This window comes from Anarhichas minor, unplaced genomic scaffold (assembly GCF_050575085.1).
Source record: "Anarhichas minor isolate MPS153535 unplaced genomic scaffold, ASM5057508v1 ptg000043l, whole genome shotgun sequence".
Taxonomy (NCBI): domain Eukaryota; kingdom Metazoa; phylum Chordata; class Actinopteri; order Perciformes; family Anarhichadidae; genus Anarhichas; species Anarhichas minor.
This window is the reverse complement of record NW_027466489.1, coordinates 1815991-1838052: the sequence shown is the minus strand read 5'-3', so window position 1 is coordinate 1838052 and position 22062 is coordinate 1815991. Positions and strand designations below refer to the sequence as shown.

The 22062-nt window shown below is 42.6% G+C and overlaps 1 protein-coding gene across 1 annotated transcript; it reads left to right on the top strand.

The window, feature by feature from the left end:
• Positions 1-10448: 10448 nt before the first annotated feature.
• LOC142970312 (inositol hexakisphosphate kinase 2-like) lies at positions 10449-16507 on the top strand. Its single transcript, XM_076110459.1, has 5 exons — positions 10449-11045; positions 13479-13710; positions 13820-13980; positions 14112-14287; positions 14370-16507. The coding sequence occupies exons 1-5, from the start codon at positions 10832-10834 to the stop codon at positions 14982-14984; spliced, it is 1398 nt and encodes a 465-aa protein (XP_075966574.1). The 5' UTR covers positions 10449-10831; the 3' UTR covers positions 14985-16507.
• Positions 16508-22062: the final 5555 nt, after the last annotated feature.

The following is a 22062-nucleotide window of genomic DNA, read 5'->3' as shown; positions in this document are numbered from 1 at the left end:
CTGATTGGATAAAAGCTCTACTTAAAACAAGCTGCACTGGAAGCAGAGCAACTGAGGAACACAGTAGCTGTGCAATGAGAAAATAAGATAATGGGAAAAATATTTTTATAAATTATAATACATGTAGTGTATTTAAGAAAAATTATTAAATTATAAAATAGCTATAACTTTGTGATTCTGTTTAAGCCAGCAGAGAAGGCCTTGCTGGCCCTGACGGCCCACCACTGTCTAAATGAGTATACCTGAATGTTCTATACATTGCTTAAAGACACAAATAGAGGGAAGAGGTCAAAGGTTGTATAAGGCATTCTTTAGTCTCTGAGTGTATGTTATGTTGGAACCAGATCAAAAATAGATATATTATTCGCATCATGGAAATGCTACTCGACCTCTAGTTTACTGCTGTAAATTGTTCAACCTTCAGTCGCGCTCTGAAACTTAAACAAGCACTTGTCATAGTTAACCTTCACAAACAAATCATCCTAAGACAGTCTGCCCATCTCAGTCTGTTAAGAAAGGGAAATATTTTAATATATATATATATATTGATGTCATTGTGTATTTCTGCATGGCCTCTGATAAATGTCTGGAGTCTAGACTAGATAACACTCAAGGTCTCTCACATTCCCTTCTATTATAAGCGTCGAGAGGCCTAAGCAAAGCAGTGTTCAATGCAGGCTAATGTAGGCACTAAGGTACTTTAACTCATAAACCTGATGTGAAACTAATAAAAATGCAGCTCTGGGTCCCATCCACATACTGAATCACGAAAGCAATTCTAAGTAAGGTAATTCCAGGAACTCTACTTCTGCTTTCGGAACAGACATGGTAGTTTGGGGAATGCATGATAGCTCTCAGAGCACTCCACTATAACTCTTTCCTGACAGCAGTCCTGGGAACACATGAAGCCAGACCTCTCTCTTCCTCCTAACTCAACCAGAAAACTCCGGGATTGCATTTTCAATAGAACATAGATTGCTGATGTGAATTTCTTTTGGCAGTGAGTCACTCAAAGTCAACAAAACCATCTGGGCAGTGTATTAAGCAACTCATTAAAGGAAAGGAACAGTGGCTGCACGTGGCGGTAGGTCTTTGCACTGCAAGATTAGAACAAAACCCTCAACCCCGATCTGTTGCTCTGACCTGCTTCATCGCTGTTGATGAATATCCATCTCACGACAGACAGCGAATGCAGCAGCAGAGTCAATAGCAGCCTAGTCTAAAGTGATTCTGACAGTCCGAGATATTGATAGTTCCTCACCATAATAGCACTAGTCAGTGGTATTGAAGTACTGACATGGTCAGGCTGCTAGTTAAAATCAAACTGGTGCAGGTTGGTTTTGTTTATGTTGGTATCCTAGTGACAGCTGTGGTTCACATTAAGGGATCCACATGCCAAAGCAGCCTGAGTAAAATTCAACATTTTGTGAGTTGTTGAAAGCTGGATCTACTCCAGTCTGCACAAACCAATGCCGTATCTGGGAGAAGAGATTTGGGAGCTAACTATGTCCCGTGCAGGAATACAAAGAGGTGTTGTGGCCTTGTCCGTATCTCAAAAGTTTAATTTATATTTGTCTTTATTTGCTCAGACAAGGCACCTAACAAACACTGAAATGCTCCACTAAACATAACTGCAGTCATACTGTTTAATTTAAAACATAACTGTTTGTTATTGTCTGGTGCAGCCGGTTAATCTGCTCACCCCAAGTTGGTAACAAGCGAGATACACATTTCATCTCACTTGAATTATTAACCAATAATTAGCAGAAGGCCGGGGTTTGCGCTGGCTGAATTTGAGTTGCTACAGCTCCGCTAGCTGAAGGTCTGTCTCCCAGAGCTCCGCCCTCATCTCCTTCCAGCGAAGTAGGGTTCTGGTGGCCGAGAGGACGAAACAAATGTTTTTGTTTCTGCCACTTCGGAACTAATCCAATAGACAAACTATCAAAACGTACACAAAAGACTACAGCCCCCCGGTTGGTGGCACAGTAAACACAATAAAGGCTGACGGCACTTGTGGATATTAAAATATTGTTTGGTCCGGCCCTCAAGAGTAGCAGTTTAGGCAATTGTTTCTCATTTTTGCCCATCCGCACCATTATGTTCTTGTGAATGCGATAACTCACAAACTCCTGAAGGGTAGTTCTTTAAATTTGGCTCAAATGTCCACTTACAGTCAAGGTTGAACTGATTGAGATTTTGTGGTCAAAGGTCACAAAACGTCTTTTTGGCCATTACTAAAGAATTCATATGTTTATTATGACAATTCCACATAAATGTCTATGAAATGATGAGATTGTATGGACCCAGTATCGAGGTGGAATGTTTGCTCCATATTTCTTTGGATCATGTGGCCATATCTTACACATTGCACTCCATACACATTTGATGATCAGGGTGAAATTAGTTGTGAAATCATGGCTGTGTGTTTGTGTGCAGAGCCACCCCTTCTGAACAGTCTGTACTCAGTGTGAATATAAGTCATGGGGTTTAGATACAGTCAGACTGGATACACTGGACTCTTACATAATACAGCTGGAGCACACAGGATCTGTATTTGCTCTCGAACATCTGCACATGCACATACACGCCCAGGGCCTCATATTCACACGTACACACACACACGTATACACACACACACACACACACACACACACACACACACACACACACACACACACACACACACACACACACACACACAGAAATAACCATGATATGTGAGGGAACTCCAACAGCCCTTACATCTGCAGACTGGAAACAAAAACACTCTCTCTATGTTCAGCCAAGTGAGGAGGAGTCTTGTTTCTAACTTTTGACAAATGATGTTTACCCCATATTTCCTGGAAAAAAAGAAAAGTGGTGTACACTTGACAGTGAAGTAACTGCAGTAAAGGACATTCATGGTCATGACCTTTGTACCTGAAAATTAGCTAAATTGCAATTTTCAGCAGCCCCCAGCAAATTCTGTGCTTCGCTGAGCAAAAAAACAAAATCTAAGCCAGCATTTTGTCTTCAACACATTCATCTGAGTTGCAGGGACAATCAGTATAGTCTTTGTCCCAGATGCAAAACTAAACCTCTGACTTAATACCATCCATTTAATCCCTTAGAGTGTTTTAAGGATTGAAACAATTTATATAGAATAGAATTTAGTCTCCATGAGTTTAGCTACACTGCAGAAAGTGGGGAGTAGAAATTGTAAGACCCCCTTTTAAAGCTCAGTTTTGCTCCTTGGTTTGAATATCTAACCATGAGTATTTTCATGTGACCCAATGAACTTCAGTTTCATGGAAGTCCTTGAATGGTAAATGTCTCCCTGCTCTGTTTGTTTTGGGCTGAATCTCCAACATGCATGAGTCTGAGCTCAGTCTGAATAGATATTTTGTGTGTGTGTACATGCATGAGTGTGTGCGTGAAAATTAAAATATCATGGTTCTAGATTTTGGCAGTCCTAGGGGCCATGTGACATCCTGAGTAACACGTGGAGAGCAGGAGGAGTGGTTTTGTTTATATAAATCAAACTTTTTTTGCTCACTCTCTGCATGTTTGGGTCATATGGAACGAATTAGTGTACAGTGAGCTGCAAGGAGACATGCAGAGCTGCAGGACCTGCACACACTCTCATGGTTTAAATCATGTAATTTTGACTATTTTATTCCATTGTACGCCTTGCTCCATTTCATAGTAAACCCCACAGACTCCGTTCATGAGCCTAGAAAGCCGCAGGGAAGATATCGGAGATCAGGCTGCTCATGTTTCTCCCTGATGGGAAACAAACTGATGTAGGCCATGAGGTTTGAAAGGTTGTTTTGTTTTTCTCAACAGTCTCCACCCACTGAGCTTATTAGGCAAACGTATACCCATTACTTTGGTAATATACTGAATGAGTGCTGTTTCACCACCACAAAACCAAATTGAGTTTGTGCTGTGTTTTTTCATTTATTTGATCTGTGCTAGGCCTGTTTAGTTTGTCCGTGTTGACTGAGTTGAGAAGTGCAGTGACTGCTTGGCTCTAAACTTGTTGCCACAGTGCTGCTACTGAAATGTGCATTCGCATGTAGTTGATTCGCATATAAATAAGGATCAAATATGTTGATTTATTCCTTTTCAGGGAAGTGCGCTCTGTGATTTTAGTGCTTAAATTTATCCTTGTTTTTTGTATTCATATCTACAAAAAATGGGAATATTGAGTTTACTTGCTTTGAGTTATCCCTGTTTCTGTTTGTGTGCATGTGTATCTGTTACTCTCAGGCTGCAGCCTGTTAATAAATAGTGGAGGTGTTGACGTCTAGTTGGACTGTGGGTACAGTGAGAAGTCACAGAACAAGGATTACTGTGGCGAGACGGAGACTTTGTTTGTTTAAAGGAAGAACAATCTGTGTATAGCTACAGACTTTCTTTCCTGAAATGTCCATTATACTTTCATTTCATTTGGTACTGGTTGTTTGACTGTTATTTATAAAACAAAAATGTGCATTCAGATAACTGCAGTTTCTTCCATTAGAAAATCAAATGCCTTCTCCTTCTTGTTTCAAAATGTTGGCAGTTGGCATTTGGAGCAAATTCCTGAAACAGGAGTAACAAGAAGAGACTTTTTCAGTCTACATAACCTATAAAGATGGACATTGTTTGAAATGAGCTGTTGAGCAAAATTACAGGATGGCAACGGGTTTACAGTGCAGTGGATCCGATGTGTGACGTGTGAAAGGCTGCACTAGCCATAGATATGCTTAGTAATTGCCGGCGCCGATTCCTTCTGGTCCACTTGTCCGAGAGTGACACCTATGCTTTCACTTTGCTGTGAATAAGATGTGACAGGTTGGCCAGACAGGATGTGGGGCAGGCAAGAGGGGGCGGGGTTTTGGGCATCTGCCTTAGGCAGGGCACGTGGAACCGACTTGGTGCGGTGGCTTGGAAATAAGCCAAAGGCCACATTCAGACAAGAACTTGGCCACCAAGGTCCTGGACATAGAATCTGACCCAATTTCGCCTCCAGGTCTAGAGGAAATCAGAGCTCGGGCAGCCAGTATCAATGCACAGCATCCCACTTTCAGTTATCTATCGGAGGTCAGGAGTCAAGGGTAAGGTTAGAGAGGGGGGGACGATAATTTAGCCAAGTGTACTTGTGTACAAACGTGCCAACAGAGCTATAACAGACCACCAGACAGGAGCCCCAGCAGCAATTCATAACCTGTGGCAGATATGTGTCCTGTTCATGTTTACATGAAGAATGAAATACAGGACAGGCGAGTAGTCAAAGGCTATCTCAACTGGCTTATTGGTAGTGGCACATCACACCGTTTGTTGAATATTGTGTGGTAGTATTACTCTCCTCTCTGGAAATGGAAGCCCTATTTTTTTGAACAAGTCTGCAAAGTCCTAACTTAGTCCTAACTTACCACAACCCAATAAAACCGTTGATATCTCTTCCCACACTGCTCATATACACGCTGTCCTCGAGAGACATGGTGATGTGCTAGAGCATAACTAGGATTGATCCACTGGGTGCAGAAACTGGGCCATCCCACTGAGGAAGTTCAACACATTTCATTATTTTCAACACAGGCATGTGAGCAATAGCCCACACAATGGACAGAAACATAAACTGTGTCATTCACAGCAGGTTGTTTGCCAACACACGCACTCAATCTTTTGTCATTACAAATTTCCTGGCCTCACGTTATAGTGTCACATGTTTACAAACAGATATACTGTGAGGCCCCACCATGATAAAGACCCCCACCCCCCCCCCCCCCCCCCCCCACCCCAACCATAGACTTCAATCAGCTGCTTCTGTGAAAGTGGGTCGGAGTCTAGATTGTTATTCAGTGACAAGCTGAACGTGTCAAGCTGATAGCATGGTATTATCTCCAACAACCTAAAGGGGCTGCAGTGACTTTAAACACTGCAATCATCTGGTATCAAGGCATCTCGCGACTGCATGCATTTATCTCTGTCACTTGTTGGAGGCTTTCCTGCCCCTGCTCAATACACCAAGTTCAGTTTGTGTTGGCACAATGCCATAAGGTTATGCAAGTCTTCAACTTTCACTCAAATGCACGTGCTGATAACACAGCTCGTTTCACAGTAGCAGTGTTTCCAAGTGTTTGCTTCTCACTGGAATATTGAGCTGCTTGAGTTTTTGCCACGGTTGCGAAAATGCACCTCCAATTCTCCCACTGCCTTTAATCTAGAGGAAGTTGGTTTATTGGGATCAGCCAGGCTCTTCCAGTAACCCTTCCCTTCCAGCCATAGACCAAGTGCATCACAGACATGTGTTGCAATTTAATGGGCTTCAGGAATGCACTTGAGGAATGTGTCAATGTACTTGAGGAATCTAAAGTTAAACTTGTGAGGTTGCTTAGAGGCTCTCCGAGGCCATGGTTTGAGAAAGTAAAGGAAAGCTACACCAATGACGTTGACACAAATAGGCTTATTACAACTGTGAAATTCATGTTCACATTATTAGACATGCTGTGGTTGGGCAGTTTTAACATAACTAGCATTTTGTGCATTTTCCAATATCTTAACTTTAGTTTGTTTTTATGACCATATTGTGAGCATTGAAATAAAGTATCAACATAATATAATTTATTTAAACTTACTCCCCACAATACTATCAGCCTGTGTTAAGTGCCTGTCTATCTTTTTCACTTTTCAGCCTCTGCTTTTGATAACCCTCGCTCTGTAAACAATATGCTAGTTTCTTGACTCTTGGCTGCAAGAGGGTTTATTGCCAAGCCGCACATTCGGATTTCACAAGAAAATGTCATGAATCAATATAGGCGGTCTGATGGTTTATTTACTTACTGTATATTGCCTTGACTCACGTTTTATGACTTTATGTACTGTTCAACCAAACAACCGTATCGCTATCCAAGAATCTGAATAATTTATGTTTGTCACAGACTGATACAAAACGAACTGTTGTCATATACAAATTAAGTGTAGAATTAAGTGTCATTTGTGCAGAAATCTACCTTTTTCTGTCTTTTATTCAGAAGAAAAAAACAAATAAAATTACAGTTATAGAGACAAATGTTTTATTTCAGTGTATGGTTGGTGAGTTTTTAGGATGTTGTCATATATATATACCATATGACAAACTGGTGCTTTGATTGTATTTTTATCATCAGGCAGTCAGTGTCTTGTGATCCGATAAGCCTTTACTTCCATTGACAAAGTAAAAGGCGGAAGGAATGACATGAAGAACGTGGGGGCTGGTGGGGAATGCAAGTAAACAAGGCTGCCCTTGAGTTAGCATTGAGTGTCAGAGTGCCAGCAACACTCATCACTATCAACACACTCATTACAAGAGCGGCCTGTAGCCAAAATGTCGGAGCATGTAGGCCCATCCCCTTTCTGAGGCAAGCTCTCATACTCAGCCATGTTTCACTTCCTCACGTGTCTGGGACTGAGGGGGAGGGCTTATGGATGCACTGGAAAATGGGATGTTAAGTTGGTTTAATAACACTGTTGAGATTTCCCCCTCACAGAAATTTCAAGGCATTCCTCACAGCACAACTTTTACCCCCTAATTTCGGCTGTCCTGTAAGTGTCCTCCTGGGATGGAAGGGGTATCTCAACAGTAATTTAAAAGGCCATGATCCTGACCTTGCCTGACCTTACCAGTTCAGGCCACCCAGTCTGAAAAGTTAAACCAATGCAGGATTGCCTTAAGCATTCATTCTTTCTAATGGTCAGCAGTAGGCAACTCCTCTGGTTGAAAAACAAATCTGATTTCATTGAAGTCTACTTGATTTATTCCCTCAGTAAACATTATAAACTTGACTTTATGGTTTCAATCGCTAGTTTCAAATCTTCTTCAATACAGCATGTTGTTCATTTAGTACATTATGATCCAATTTAGTGTAAAAAAATATGATAAAATAGTGTTTGCTTTAGGGCATAGCTACCTTGTGATGGACAAGTCGCTGGAAGTGGTGCATGCTTTTGTCCAAAAATGTTCACTGTATTTTTTCAGTTCATTAAGGTTAATTGTAACATTTTGGTTGCTTAAAAATCTTGTTCAGCATTCGGTTGTACTAAAAGACACTCTCAGGAGTCACAGTTACGGATGCACCTTGCTAACCAGGCTAGCTAGCTAGCATTAGTTGGTGACTTAGCGGTACCTGGGCTTCGCCCCTTTTGGTTGATGGGGGGAAAAACAGCATCTGCAAATGCAGCTCTCACCAACCTTCAAGTAGTGGGTGTTTTTGGCCTCAGGTGACAGTAATGAGTTGAACAAGACAATAGAAAACTTATTTCGACACTAAAGTGGTTTTATCGGAGGTGTTTCCAAACAGCATGTTTCAGTTTTACAAGAGGGTCAGTACCTTGAGGGTCAGTTAAGGCAGGATCAATAAACCGCATCAGAAGAACTAAATACCAATTCCAATATCTGATTGATAGAGAGTACCAATCACATACACAACACACTGTTCGGCTGTCACTGGTACCAGTAACGTGTCTGGTGTACTGGATTTAAAATAAGAAGAACACATTTCACCATGACATTTTTGCAAGTGCTGATGCATTTGTACAAGGCTGGATTTCCAGAGGCTTCTGCTGCGTCTCTGGTGGGTGGAGTTTACAATGACTCTTGTGTTTGTAGAAGGCCACTGTTACACAATGTGCACGGAGGAGGTTGTTGGACGTTGCATCACTGCTCTGTTTCATAGCTGGGTTAGGGCCCCGTGGTGCACCCTGGATCTATTGTCTTGAGGCACGGACCCATGACATGAGAGGGGAAGCCGTGCTGAGCTGACATAACACTGACGCATCAACGAAGCGATGGTGGGTGACTCGGCTAGAAAGTCGGCAACTCATACACATGAACACACACTTTCTTGTAGCTTTCATACTGTATATATAATCCTAGTGGGATTTGTAGAGTCACGGTTTATCCTAAGAAACAATGTTGAAGAGTTCAGTGCTTTAGCACTAGAGTGTAAATGGCCCCAGTGTTGAGGCCCACTCTACACATTTGCAATCACACAAGTAAATCCTTCACACGATAATAGGACACGGCCACGGTTGTCTTTCCCGAAAAATGGACCGGCCAACGAAAAGGTTGAACCTGGTTCAGCTGTTGCCACAGTATAGTGTACCATCTTTGGGAATGACATGTATTGGTCAGTCAAACCTGTGCAGGTGCCTATTCCAGTAGAAGACCTTGTATTATGTACAACTTTGCCTAGAAAAGTCTGTAAAACGGTTGACAGGACACGTCAAACAAGGGCAGGTATTTTTTGTAGTATGAAATGTCAATCAATGATTTAATATTAGTACAACTTTCCCAGAGCTTAGAAAATATATTTTATTTGTGTTATGTCATCACACATGTGTAGTTTTTAGGTTGGGTCAGGGAAGGAGACAGTGGACAACCCATATGAATATCAGGAAGTTTTTGGCATGTTTTTAGGGTGAGCAGCTTTCACTGGAATTATCTTGGGTACTACAACTCAAAGATGTATATCCCTGGACCATATGCCATATTCTCACCAGTACTTGTAGCAACATTGTCACACTTAAGCAGCCCCTTGTGCTTTTTTGATGCAGCTCTATTATTGGCGGGAACACAGCCTTGTGTCACGTATTGCTGTAATGACAAGTGTCCAACTCGTAGAGTGTTCACCTTGATAATATCCAAGTCAAACCAGATGTCATTGCATTCCTAATTAAACCATTAAATGTGATGGATAATAATAGTGTTTTAGTTTCAACCCTCACATGACTGACTCCGCCTGAGTTGTCTGGTCACACTTTCCAAGTAGTCGTAAACATGGGAATCTTTCCATCCTACATGTGAACAATGCATTAGCCTCTAAGGAAATTCCTGGCTTTTTGTGCCACTGAAACAAAGGCTATTTTCTTGAAGGTCCTCTCAACCGTCATAATCATACAACATATTTATTTATCTGTTATATTTGTTTAAAAATGTAACTTTTACATTGAGTTGACATCCACTACACTGCAAGTACCTATGCCTCCCGTCTATGGTGCCACCTAAACTCACCCTTCAGGGTTACCTTATTTCTGAGACATGAAAACGAAAGTCGGAATGGTACAATTACAAATAAATGGCTTGTGTGCAGTTTCGATTGCCTTCTCGCCATTTTAAATTCCCTGCTGCATTTGGTCTCCACTGCCATTTCAATTTGCAAGAATAATATAAAACTAACAATGCAACCTGCAGCCTGTCTTCAAAGTAACAAGTACATTGAAACAAATTGTCCTCAGCGAGTGTTTTGTTTTTGAGTCGAGTATTTTTCCTGTTCACCCCTCCCCCCGGTTTTCTCTCCTTCCTCTTTGTTTGCTAGATCTGCTTGATCCTCTCCTCGGTGCCTTGTCTCCTCCCAGCGACAGCTACGGCTCTGTGATTGGCCAGTTGCGAATAGAGGCGGGACTTGCTGGCTCCCTCTGCTGTTTTTCTAGCTAGAGGATCAGTTCTGTCGTCACTTTCGGTAACGGCCACACGACGGAAACGACCGTCGCTTGAAAACGTTTTAAGCAGCTCTAAAGCTGCGTAAGTAGCGTTTTATTACACATTCAAATACGGAGATTATCCAACACATCGGAGGAGTTTTTAAAAAAACGTGTCCTTCGTAAAGGAAAAGAGAGGGAATAAGGGATTTTGCCGTTGCCTCTGTCCTTCCTGTCCAGCCCTTTGTGTTTCCACTGCTGTGCTTGTGCAAGGCGACCAGTAGCGCCCCCGCGCGAGTTAACAGAGAAGAGCTCCAGGATAGGGAGCCAAACGAGCGGCCGAGCCTCTTGCCTCCAGAGCGACGTGGTGGGTCCCCTCAGCTCACTAGTCCGATGCGGAGTGAGGATGAGTCCCGCTCTGGAAGCCCTCATGCAGGCCGACGGGACTCCGTATCCCGGAAAGGGGGTGATGCTTGAGCCCTTCGTGCACCAGGTGGGAGGCCACTCCTGTGTGCTACGGTTTGGGGAACAAACAATATGCAAGCCCCTCATAGCCCGGGAGCACCAGTTCTACAAGAGCCTCCCCCCAGAGATGAGGAAGTTCACCCCTCAGTATAAAGGTAAGACCCCCCCATCCCAAATCAAAAAGCGATGCTGTATTAGTAACGGTACCTAGCTTCAAACATTTTTTTTTCTTTTTGTGTATTCAAGCCACTCTTTCCTGAATTTAATATTATATGGCAAAAAAATGTAAATGTTCAAATCGTAAGGATATAATTTTTGCTGTGGTTGTAATGGATTGCTGTAAGGGCTCAAAGAACATGGCGGACACCACAACACACTGCAAATATGTATTTTGATATTTATAGGTCGACACATTCCTCTTTTAAATGGCCACATAATATGCCATGTTGGAGCAATTTGCAGGCTCCACAGATAGTTCTTTGGTCGGGACCTTGTCGATCAACGTGTGGGGGGGGGTCATGTAGCGTCCAGACTGAGGACTCTCCTGTGCCGTGCCAGGCTTTAAGGACGGCTTAGGTTTCAGAATGAGATAGAGTTCCACAGCTATAAATAAATAAACTGATCGCCAGTGGAGTGATCCACAAGTCACTGGAGGATATTTCTGTGTACACAAATACACAGTTTCACCTAAACGCATGGATTAAAACATAGTGTTCCTCTGGTTGAGTCCACAGTGTCTCACAGTCCCAGCCAGACAAAGACACCTAGTACATCCTAATGCAGAAGTCTGGAGGTGGTCACAGGACAGAGGTAAGACACACTGGTACCTGACTCCTCAGGAACACGTGGGGTTTTGTTGAGATCGTAGAGGACTTCTGGGGCCTGTGACACTCTTACTACATTACACACAATAACAAGAGGAAGAGTTGTGCTTTGCTTTTTTTAAAGAACATAGTCATTTGTGGTGATCATTAACTTATAGCTAAAGACATTTAAAAGGACATTTCAGTGACATCTTGTATAAAGAATAAAGTTAGGGAAATACTTCAAAGCTTTGAGACATTAGTAAAATGATCGTAACACTGTCTGTATTCACTGTTAAGCATGGAGATGGTGCAGACGGTTTCAATTCCAAGATACAGACATCAAAACAGAACTTTTGAACCTCCATAAAACAATACTCACTGATAGTGATCTGCAACTACAGCAAACCCCTGCTATTATATTACGGCCAGTCAGGTGATAACAATATTATTTGATGCACCGACTTCACCAATGAGCCCCTCTTGTGCATTAAGTCAGAGTGACTCATAAGTTCCCACACTCACTGAGGTGGTGTGATGACAGAGCAGCTCTGAGTGGACAGCACAGTCCATAGGGAAGAGGCAGGGCCTCCTGCAGGGTGGTGATGTCAGAGCGCATGGCGTCAGCCAGGCCCTGGGCTGCAGAGGAAACATGGACGCTGGGTCTTCAGGCCCACCGTTTAATACGCTAAAACAGTCCACTACATTTTTACAACATTGGTTTGGTGAGGTTGTTCCTAAACGGCTGTTAATTCTCTGCTATCCAGAGGCTGTTTGTATAAACCACTACTTGTGCTGTAGGATGCAACGTGTATCATGTATTGACTTGGATGCTGTGTCCATATCTCTGCCACTTTCTCTGTCGGTCAGTTTCGTCCACATCGATCCTTCCTGTCTGTGGTTTATCTGTATCAGCCGCTGCAGCTGTGATGTTTATTCTCAGTGCTACACCTCCCCCACCCAGCACACACAGGCCCTTTTAGGGACTTTTACCAGGGACAAGGGGGTCTACTGTGGTGCCCGTGGGTCACGTTATAAATTATCATTGGCATTAAGGTAGACTGTGTTTCATTTCTAGCCCTTCCACCTGGTTTGTTTTTAAGTTTGTGAAACTGGTTGATGCTCAACTCTAGACAAACTGCCAAACATCCTCAAATGTTCTTGTTTCTTTTAAGTCCTGTGTTATGAACTGTGTAGACAGACTGATTGTCACTGAATCATGGCTACGTACTGATCGATGTATGATGTATGTGGGAAGAGAGAACTGTGCTTAATTTTCTCATGTCATTGCAGACTGCTTGAAACTCTGTATAAAGACTTGTGTGTTTTCATGAGGATGTTTAGCAATTGCTTAATAAATGTCCTGCTGAGTTTGACACATTTCAGCCTTGTGTGGTATTTTGTCTCTTGTTTCCTGAATAACGAGTTATTACACGATTGTTTGTGTTCTGACATATATCAAATGCTCTGATTGTTAATATGCTACTTTCCACTTCCATCTGTCTGTCACATCCATGGTCTAAACCTCCATATAACATGCTTATGTGTGTGTTTGTGCACGTGGATATGTGAACATGCAGATGGCTGTATGAATGTGTCAATATCTTTGTGGAAATATGTTTTTAAATGTGAATAAAAATAGATTTGGTAAGGCATATTCTCTGTAATTGGATACATGATTACTCACTAGGGTACCTATATTTATAGATGATTACCACAATAGAATTGACTTCAGAATTCAGTACTAATAACCGCTCTCTGGTGCTCCTTCTCACCCTCTCTCAGGTGTAGTGTCAGTCAGTTTCGAAGAGGACGAGGAAGGGAACCTGTGCCTCATCGCCTACCCCCTCCACAGTGAATCTGGGGACCTTGAAAACAAAGATCCCTCAGCAGACTGTGAGCCCAAGAGCAAGATGCTGAAGTTGAGCAACAAGAAGCAGTCCTCATTGCTTCTGGAGAATGACAACTACAGCAAAGACAGAGCTCGACACAGCCGTAAAGAAGACAAGAACATGAGGTGAGGATGCTTGTTATAACACCATGTTCTTTCATAAACTATGAGACACTTCATTCATAAGTTCTGTAACACCAATGCTGACATCGTTTCTGCGTTGTCACTTTTGCAGTTATAATCGTGAAGAGATGCAGCAGCAGGCCGAGGTTCTCTACTTCAGCCTGGAAAAAGGCAACGTTGTGCCACAGATCAAACACAACCCCTGGAGTCTCAAATGTCACCAGCAGCACTTACAGAGGATGAAGGAGAACGCAAAGCACCGGAACCAATACAGTATCCTTTCATGAATAAACAGCCGGTACTGAAGTAGACGGATGGGTCTTTAGATGTAAATATCAACACGCACAACGCGAGTTAGTTTAAAGGTCTTTTGTTATCGTGTGATCCTTAACCCCCTTTCACAGAATTCATTCTTTTGGAGAACCTGACGTGGCGCTACACTGTACCATGTGTCTTAGACTTGAAGATGGGAACTCGCCAACATGGAGACGATGCATCCGAGGAGAAGAAAGCCAATCAGATTCGCAAGTGTCAACAGAGCACATCTGCTTCTATTGGAGTGCGACTTTGTGGCATGCAGGTACGGTAGAGTTGCAGTAAAGTTTTTTTCCGTATTGGTTGCGCGTGGGGCTGAAGTGCTCATGTTTCTGTGTAACCTGCAGGTGTACCAGTCAGACTCCGGCCAGCTGATGTTCATGAATAAGTACCACGGCCGTAAGCTGAACCTCGCAGGCTTCAAGGAGGCGCTCTATCAGTTCTTCCACAACGGGTGTCGCCTATGGCGAGAGCTGCTGTCCCCGGTGCTGCGCAGACTCCGGGAAATGCAAGCTGCCCTGGAAGCCTGCGAGTCTTACCGCTTCTACTCCAGCTCCCTGCTCATCATCTACGACGGAGACCCTCCCAGGACTCGTGCTAGACCCAGACACCGTGGTGGGGAAGAAGGTGATGAGGATGAGCCATCTGATGAAGATGAAGAAGAAGAGGAGGAAGAAGAGGAAGAGGAGGGGGCCTTTGGATTCCCTCGATCTTCCTCAGCAGGTGGCAGTGCTGGTGTGGCCGGAGGGAGCAGCAACAGTGGCAGCGGTCGCTCCTCCCACAGCACAGGAGAGGCCGGCAGCCCCGCGGTAGACGTGCGCATGATTGACTTTGCTCACACTACCTGTCGGCACTACGGAGAGGACAGTGTTGTGCACGAAGGCCAGGACAGTGGTTTCATTTTAGGCCTGCAGAACCTAATCTCCATTATCTCTGAGCTGGAGGATCACAGTACTGACTGAGGCTGGACTAGAGCCAACATGGTCTAAATTTCAAGCATGGGAAGAGCTCATTGATCTGAAACCCTGCTACTCCGAGGTGCATCGCCCTTACGCCTACATGGGGGTCTGACCCTTCTCTGCTCGGAGGGAACCTCAGACACCCCCGGGGTCAGAAGCGAGAGTCTGTGTGGTTGTCCCCGCGCTCTCCCTCACCTGACAGAGGTCAGGGCGTCCTGTGCCCTTACTTGCACTTTTCTCTTTCTGGGACTGCTCCTTTTCTTTGTTATACTTAGTAGGAGAAACGTTGTGTGAGACGGCGGTCTTTCAACAAACACAGGGACTCCCGTAGCATCCTAGAACACCTCCCCTCCCCCTCTCCTCCTCTGGTACAGAAGACTTTCCTTATTGTTAAGTTCTCTCTGAGAGAGAAAGAGCGAGGCAGAGATCATTGAAGCTCAAGTGTAGTTCTAGGAGCCTGATGTGGTGCTTTACCTGTGATATCATATGTTTGTTTTTTTTGGATGAAGTTTGGACTGCCGGTCCTGCACAGCACATTACTAGTGGGGAAGTTGACTGTACAAGCTGACCTTGGCTGGCTAGGTCAGTACCCTTGTAGCAATTGAAAACTTGCGCTTTGGAGAAGGACATTTATTGTTTCTATTGGTCTCTCCTTAGACCCAAACATGGTTTGTGTGTCCACCGGGCACTTGTATTTACACTTTTTGGTGGAAGAACAAGATTATTTTGGTTTAGAAGAAGGGATTTGCCTTTTTTTCAACAGTTGCTCTCCCCTGTACTTTTCTTTGCCTATAAACGAAAGACTTTTTGAGAGGTTATTATCCTTGTTTTGTCACTGTCCTTGTCTGATTTTCTCCTCTTCATTCCTGAAACTTTGACTAAACAAAGAGAAAATATATTGATTAAAAACACTAGCTTCAAAGACTATATAGAGATTATTTATTTGAAAGGATTGTTTAAAAAAAAAAAAAAAATGGAACCCTCTACATTCCATATTACCACTCTATCCGTTCTGAAACCAACTTTGATTTATTTTGTTATTACAAGACACAATGTTTCTCTTGTATACCTGTGTGTTAACAGTGTCTTTAAAATAAAGGCATTCATTTGTTGTAAAAGCTACTGTCCACATTGTGTTCATTTATATAACAACGTGTATGCAGACTTCCTACAGTTCCTACTGTCAAATCATTTTAACTCACCTGGACCAATGGAAACAGTGGTCCAAGCATCTGATACTGCTGATGAAGATCTAGATTTGTGAACAACGTTATGTTCATGCCACAATCAGCTTTAGATCCGTCTATTGTATTGCTTCAGCTGGCAGAAGAACGCTCACTTTACACACAACAGAGGAAGAAGGTTTGAGTGCTTGCTCTTAGATCAGAAATGTGTTTTTCTCTGCAGTAAGATGGAATCTGAAGCCCAAACATCAAAAGGAAGAGCGAGACAAAACATGAGACTGATGATGTTGTTTAATGATGATGTTGATGTATGTGATCTAAAATAAAGCTATTTGGTTCTGAGGTGATGGTATTAAGGACGTTATTAAACACTGACGTGTGTTTCTGCAATAACGAGGAGTTGCAATGTGATTTGCAGCCAAAACAGTAGAAGCTGGTGCTGTTTGCTTCTTTTATGTGTAATGTGCTTATTTAAAACAAAATCCATCTGCAGGAAAGTCTCTACCAAAGGAACAGGCTTTCTTTATTCAGGTTTTACCTTTGTTTGCACAATATGCTTGAGATAGCGAAAATGCAAAGATTGCAAACCTCACGTTGCATGCGTCACCATAGCTACAGAGTTCATTATTAAGCAGTTTAGTCGAGGTTTTTGTGCTTTGGTTGCCGTTCGGTGGTGACATCGGTGACTGATCTGCACTAGGGTTCAGATTATACACTTAAAACATGAAAAACTTCCAGTTAAGCCTGCTAAGCAGGAAGCATTGCAAGGTTTTAGCCAGCAGCCACATGTACCAACAGCTCCGAAGCAGCAACCTCAGATGACCACTATTTGTTTGAGGAACTGTACTCTTGAGCTCTGAGCTCCCTGATTAAATGAGTAAGCCTAATGTGCTTCCCAGCACCAGAAAACCCCCTGAGCTAAGGAGGCTAAGTCCACAGAAATACTAGCTGTGTGCAAAGTATGTCTTGTATGCCGCGTTGCTTTTCAGCAACGTGGCACACCTGCTTTACTTAAAGGGTGGGGTTATTGGAGACATTTACAAAGGCTAGGCGATGACGTACAGTAGCACATACCTGCTGTCAACCCAAAACAATTGTATGACGTCAATTAAATAAAGTATGTGAATATTTACAGTATTTGAGCAATCTGTAGGCCCTCTGGAGCAACACACAGCACTCTCAACCACACATCGTCAGATCACAGTTCACTTAGCTGGAACAGACTGACTCAGAGCCTTCAGATGACCCACATACCCACCCTTGGCAATATTCAAAACCAAAAAGTAAGAAAGAAAAATATATTATCAAACACCTAGACATGGGTAGAGCTTATCTGGTTTTGTGCTTGAATGGATTTAGTTGGTTCAACTCCAGTTTGGGCTGCAAAGGTTCAAATGCAAATGTGTGAAGCTTTATGTCATTCTGTCTCTTATCCGTCAGTCTGTGAAGGACATTAGGGGGTTTGGTGTGGAGAGAGATGATAGCACGAGATGAGACGGATTATCATTTCCTCTTTCCACATCTAAAAATAAACCGAACCTTTCCTGCTCATCTGCTGCCTGCATCAAAACAGATTCAGCTGAGTGTGCTTTCCTCCTGTATGGCGTGGACTTAAGCTTGTCCGTATGGTATTGATGATAAAGCCCCAAATATATTTGATTTAGGGAAGAAGACAGCTCTCTGTCCCCTGTGTAATGAGGCATTTCTTCACTCCATATGCTGATTTGTTTGTCTTTTTGCATTTTCTTTGGATGAGTGGGCTCATTTGTCTGTGTGTGTGTGTGTGTTGTGTTGTGGGACAGTTGCCTTGGTGACGAAACGGAATTTTGTTACAGTAATATACATTACCATGGCAACAGCACTGGTATTTTTAGCATTTCTGCACCACAACATGCAGGGGTGGCTCGGCCTCATTGCTCATACAAAAATATTTACATAACCTGAATTAATGACACCTGGCATTGAACTGAATTTAAGTTAATGTCATGCTGTAGAAGAGTAAAATGAAAAAAAATGGTAGAACGCCTGCTTGATTTAGAAAATCTTGCAACAAAACATCAGTTCGGACGTTAGTGTTCCGTGTTAGTGGATCAAAATAGTGGTTTTGCGATGTACTAAAAGATATAGTAAAGCCTGAAGGCCCCAATAGCACACGGGTAAATGATTGTGAATCATGATGTAAGGGCTGGTGTGATTCCTCTTACACCGATAATACCGCACTAGTGTAAGGCGGAGGTACACACGCAGCTGTTTGTGTGTATGTGATGGCATAATTGAGGCCTGTAGTAAAACATGTTGGTGTCTGAGCCCAAGGTATTACAGTCGTCACAGATCAAAGTTGATGGAATTTCTTATCTTCATTCTGGCAACCCGAGCTTCTCTGCCTGATGGCTTTAAAGGGCCTTCTGTTGCAGACATGATCACGTGCTGCAAGAGAGAAGCCACTTCTCTGTCAAACAAACAAAACAGGATGTGAGAAACCCTGTTTGAGTCTGCAGTACAGCACGTGCTCTCTCACTTTCCCTGCAGCAACAACAGAGAAGTGTAAGTAAGCTTTAAATAACCCAGACAGGAGCAAAGACACAGCTCTATATACTGTACTCAACGTTTGGAAATGTAAGAGCTTTCAAGAACTTAAGTTGAAATATGGTCTGGAAAACCCAGTATTTCTGTAGTTACTTACAGGACTATTTTATGAAAGAGGGGATGACTGATCCCAATATAAACCTTGTGTGGTCTTAGCACTAGGGGCAGAGCAGAGGAACCTTCGTGCAATAAAATATAAAATAAAATTTCTAAAACAGAGCTAAATATTGTATTTTAGATTAAGAATGATACAACATGTATATAACACCATGCACGACTACTAACTCATACGTTTGGAGATAGTTTGGCTGGAAGAATCTAACCAGGTTCTCCATAACACCCCAGATCAAAAGCAGACCGCTAACCGACCAACGATCATGCTGGAGGCTCTGTGGTGATCTGGAAACCAACCATACTCTTGAACAAATGTAACTATAAAAGACATTACGGGGCATGATAATTTACATGAACAGTTTAAATATGAAATAATTGGAAAAGAGAATGTGTATTTCTATGTATGCAGGTTAAGATCCTACACAAAATGTCATATCCTAAGATATTGGTGTCACAGCATATTATGTAATACTGAACTATGGTCAGCAGAGCGATCAGATAACAACACACGGCCACCAGGGGGAAGGATAAAATGACAGTTGATCAGAGGAGATCATTTATGATACCATAGACCTGAACACACTGTGCTCACATCTGTTGGCCCATTCTCATATCAGGCCAGTTGTATCATAGTTTTACCACTATAGCAGTAGGAACCCTGCTGACACTGTTTTAATGTAGCCTCATCACCTCCTTAACCTTTGTCCCTGACGGCCTGTCTGCCAATTCACTAGATAGATAGATAGATAGATAGATAGATAGATAGATAGATAGATAGATAGATAGATAGATAGATAGATAGATAGATAGATAGATAGATACACTGCAGCAGCATCAAAAGGTCTCCACTCTCTTCCACTCTGTTCTTTTCTTTTCTGGATATATAGATGGTAGGGAGGAGATTGTTATCTTGACCTCATTGCAGCACCACAGCAGCACAACAACAGTATGTGTTACATTTACCCCATGTGAACAAGATCGATGAGTCCTGAATGTTGAGGTTGCATACACAGTACACATACAGACACTGGTGCTCTGTCGGTTTTCTTTTGGTCAGGACCAAATGTGAGCTGGGGTTATGTAACTCCTCAGTGGTGTCGCAGGCTGTTTTGTCTCATTTCTCAACAGCTGCCATCCGAGGTTGTGTCAGGCCCTCAGCAGCTGCTCTCAAAGTGTTTTTGTGTCACCAAATCCTCAGGAGTCTGTTTTCTGTTGAACAGGGTCACAAAGTGTACTTCACATATTTGTAGAGATGGGTGACAAGTGCAGTGACAGGTGTACCCGAATCATGCCAGGCAAATGTCCGACACTCCTCCCTGTAGGGGCCAAGCGTTCAGGCCTGTATAGTTGAGATAGAGCTGAATACAGGTGCCAGGTCAGTCACTCATTCTTTGTGAAGCGTCACCACAATTCATCACATTACAAAGTCCCTTTGGTCTTTTCCTCTTTCAATCTTGAGCATGAATTGACGTCAAGTACGTCACTGTATCACGCAGAACACATGCATGGAAGTATTTGTGTTATGTTTCTCCACTAAATTATTCAGGTTTTCCGTTAATTTGTCACCTGTCTGTATGTTCTAATTGCTAGTTAAATAGTTAGATGAAGTGAATAACATTCAAGTCAGTCAACACAAGGACAGAGAGGCTCTTAGAGGTAAAGAAGAGGGATGTGCGTGTTGCTGAAGCTTTGAGCCTGATTTTAGCAGCTGATATTTCTGAGCACTAAATATGAGCGTGAGTAAGTGTGAGAGCATGTGAGACCTTTATCGAGCAGTCGAACCACCCGACAAGACGTAGAAAGATATTTGAACCCACATCAGAGCACATGCACACTCATTCTCCCTGCATCCACCGCAGTGAAGTGTGCGAGTATGTGTGCTAAAAATAACCCAGACAGGACAAGACAGGCAAAGAAGGCTATGAGTGTACGTTTAGTAGTCTGGAATAATCTGGATTAAGTCCGATGATTACAGTCCAGTTAAGCACGGTTAACTCTTGCAGGGTTATGTTGTGACTTGTCACTCGCACCACATTCTCCTATCAGTGGGATTTTTTCGGTTCTCTGCTCTTTAAAACATAGCTGCATTAATCCTCCTCACATACATTTTCCACTTCATACATGACGTGACACCAGACTTTTTCCATGAAGTAATTGCAGAGCCGATAGATGGATTATAATGAGTGAGTGTGTCTGTATGTGGGCGGAGGAAGTTTCAATGAAAAGGCCTCTGTAGCTGGATTCCTTTTGATTACTATAATAAAGGTTATAGAAGTGAACTCTGACAATGCTTTCATGTCATGGTGGCTCATTTATCACTCTCGGAGGAATTGTATTGCTTTTAAAAGACAAAGTAGGTCTTCATTATGTGTGGTATTGTTTGGAGTGATACTTTAGAAATATTCTTTTCGGGTAGAGTTGTCTTCTGTTGGTTGTCCTTAAACTGAATTTGTTTAAGTTTTGCAGAAGCAAAGCTTTAGCTGTCTTGTCTTTTCAGCATTTTAGACACTTTGCAATTCATTGTGTTGAAACAAGAGACCACTAATCTGTGAAGGGGTCTTTTGGCTGTCATGGCTGTGTTAATGTTAAGAGCATGAACGTCAGGGATCCTTTAAACAGGTCGCATAAGACAGTTACATTGAAGCTGCACTGAGAACAGCTGTTAGCGTGAGATTAGCAGGATGACAAAAGCAAACACAGCAAAGGCCTCTCCGCTCTACACCTTTTAGGATTTGAAAGTGTTATTATTTACAAATCCTTAGCTACAATTTAGGCATCCCATGTCACTTTTTTCTGTAACCCCCCCCCCCCCCCCACCACCTTTCACTCTTTCTGTAAATTGAGCAGGACTAAAGGCATATGGATGGTGATACCTGTTTTAGCCATGTTAGCAGTGTGGCTAGATGGAAGGCAATGTGTTCAATGACATATCTCAACATCAATTGGATGGATTAGCATTTTGTCCAGAGGTTCATGTCTCCCTCTGGATGTAATAACTTTAGTGATTGCATTTTCATCGAGCTGCTTCATCAGGTAAAAAAATAATTTGCCCAATACTTTGGATTATGACCATAAACCTGAACTAATGAAATTTCCATCCGTCTCAGCTGTGCCTCATGTTTAGTGCTAATTATCAAATTGTAGCATGCTAACATGCTAAACTAAGACGTGATCAGGATAAACATTATACCTGGTAA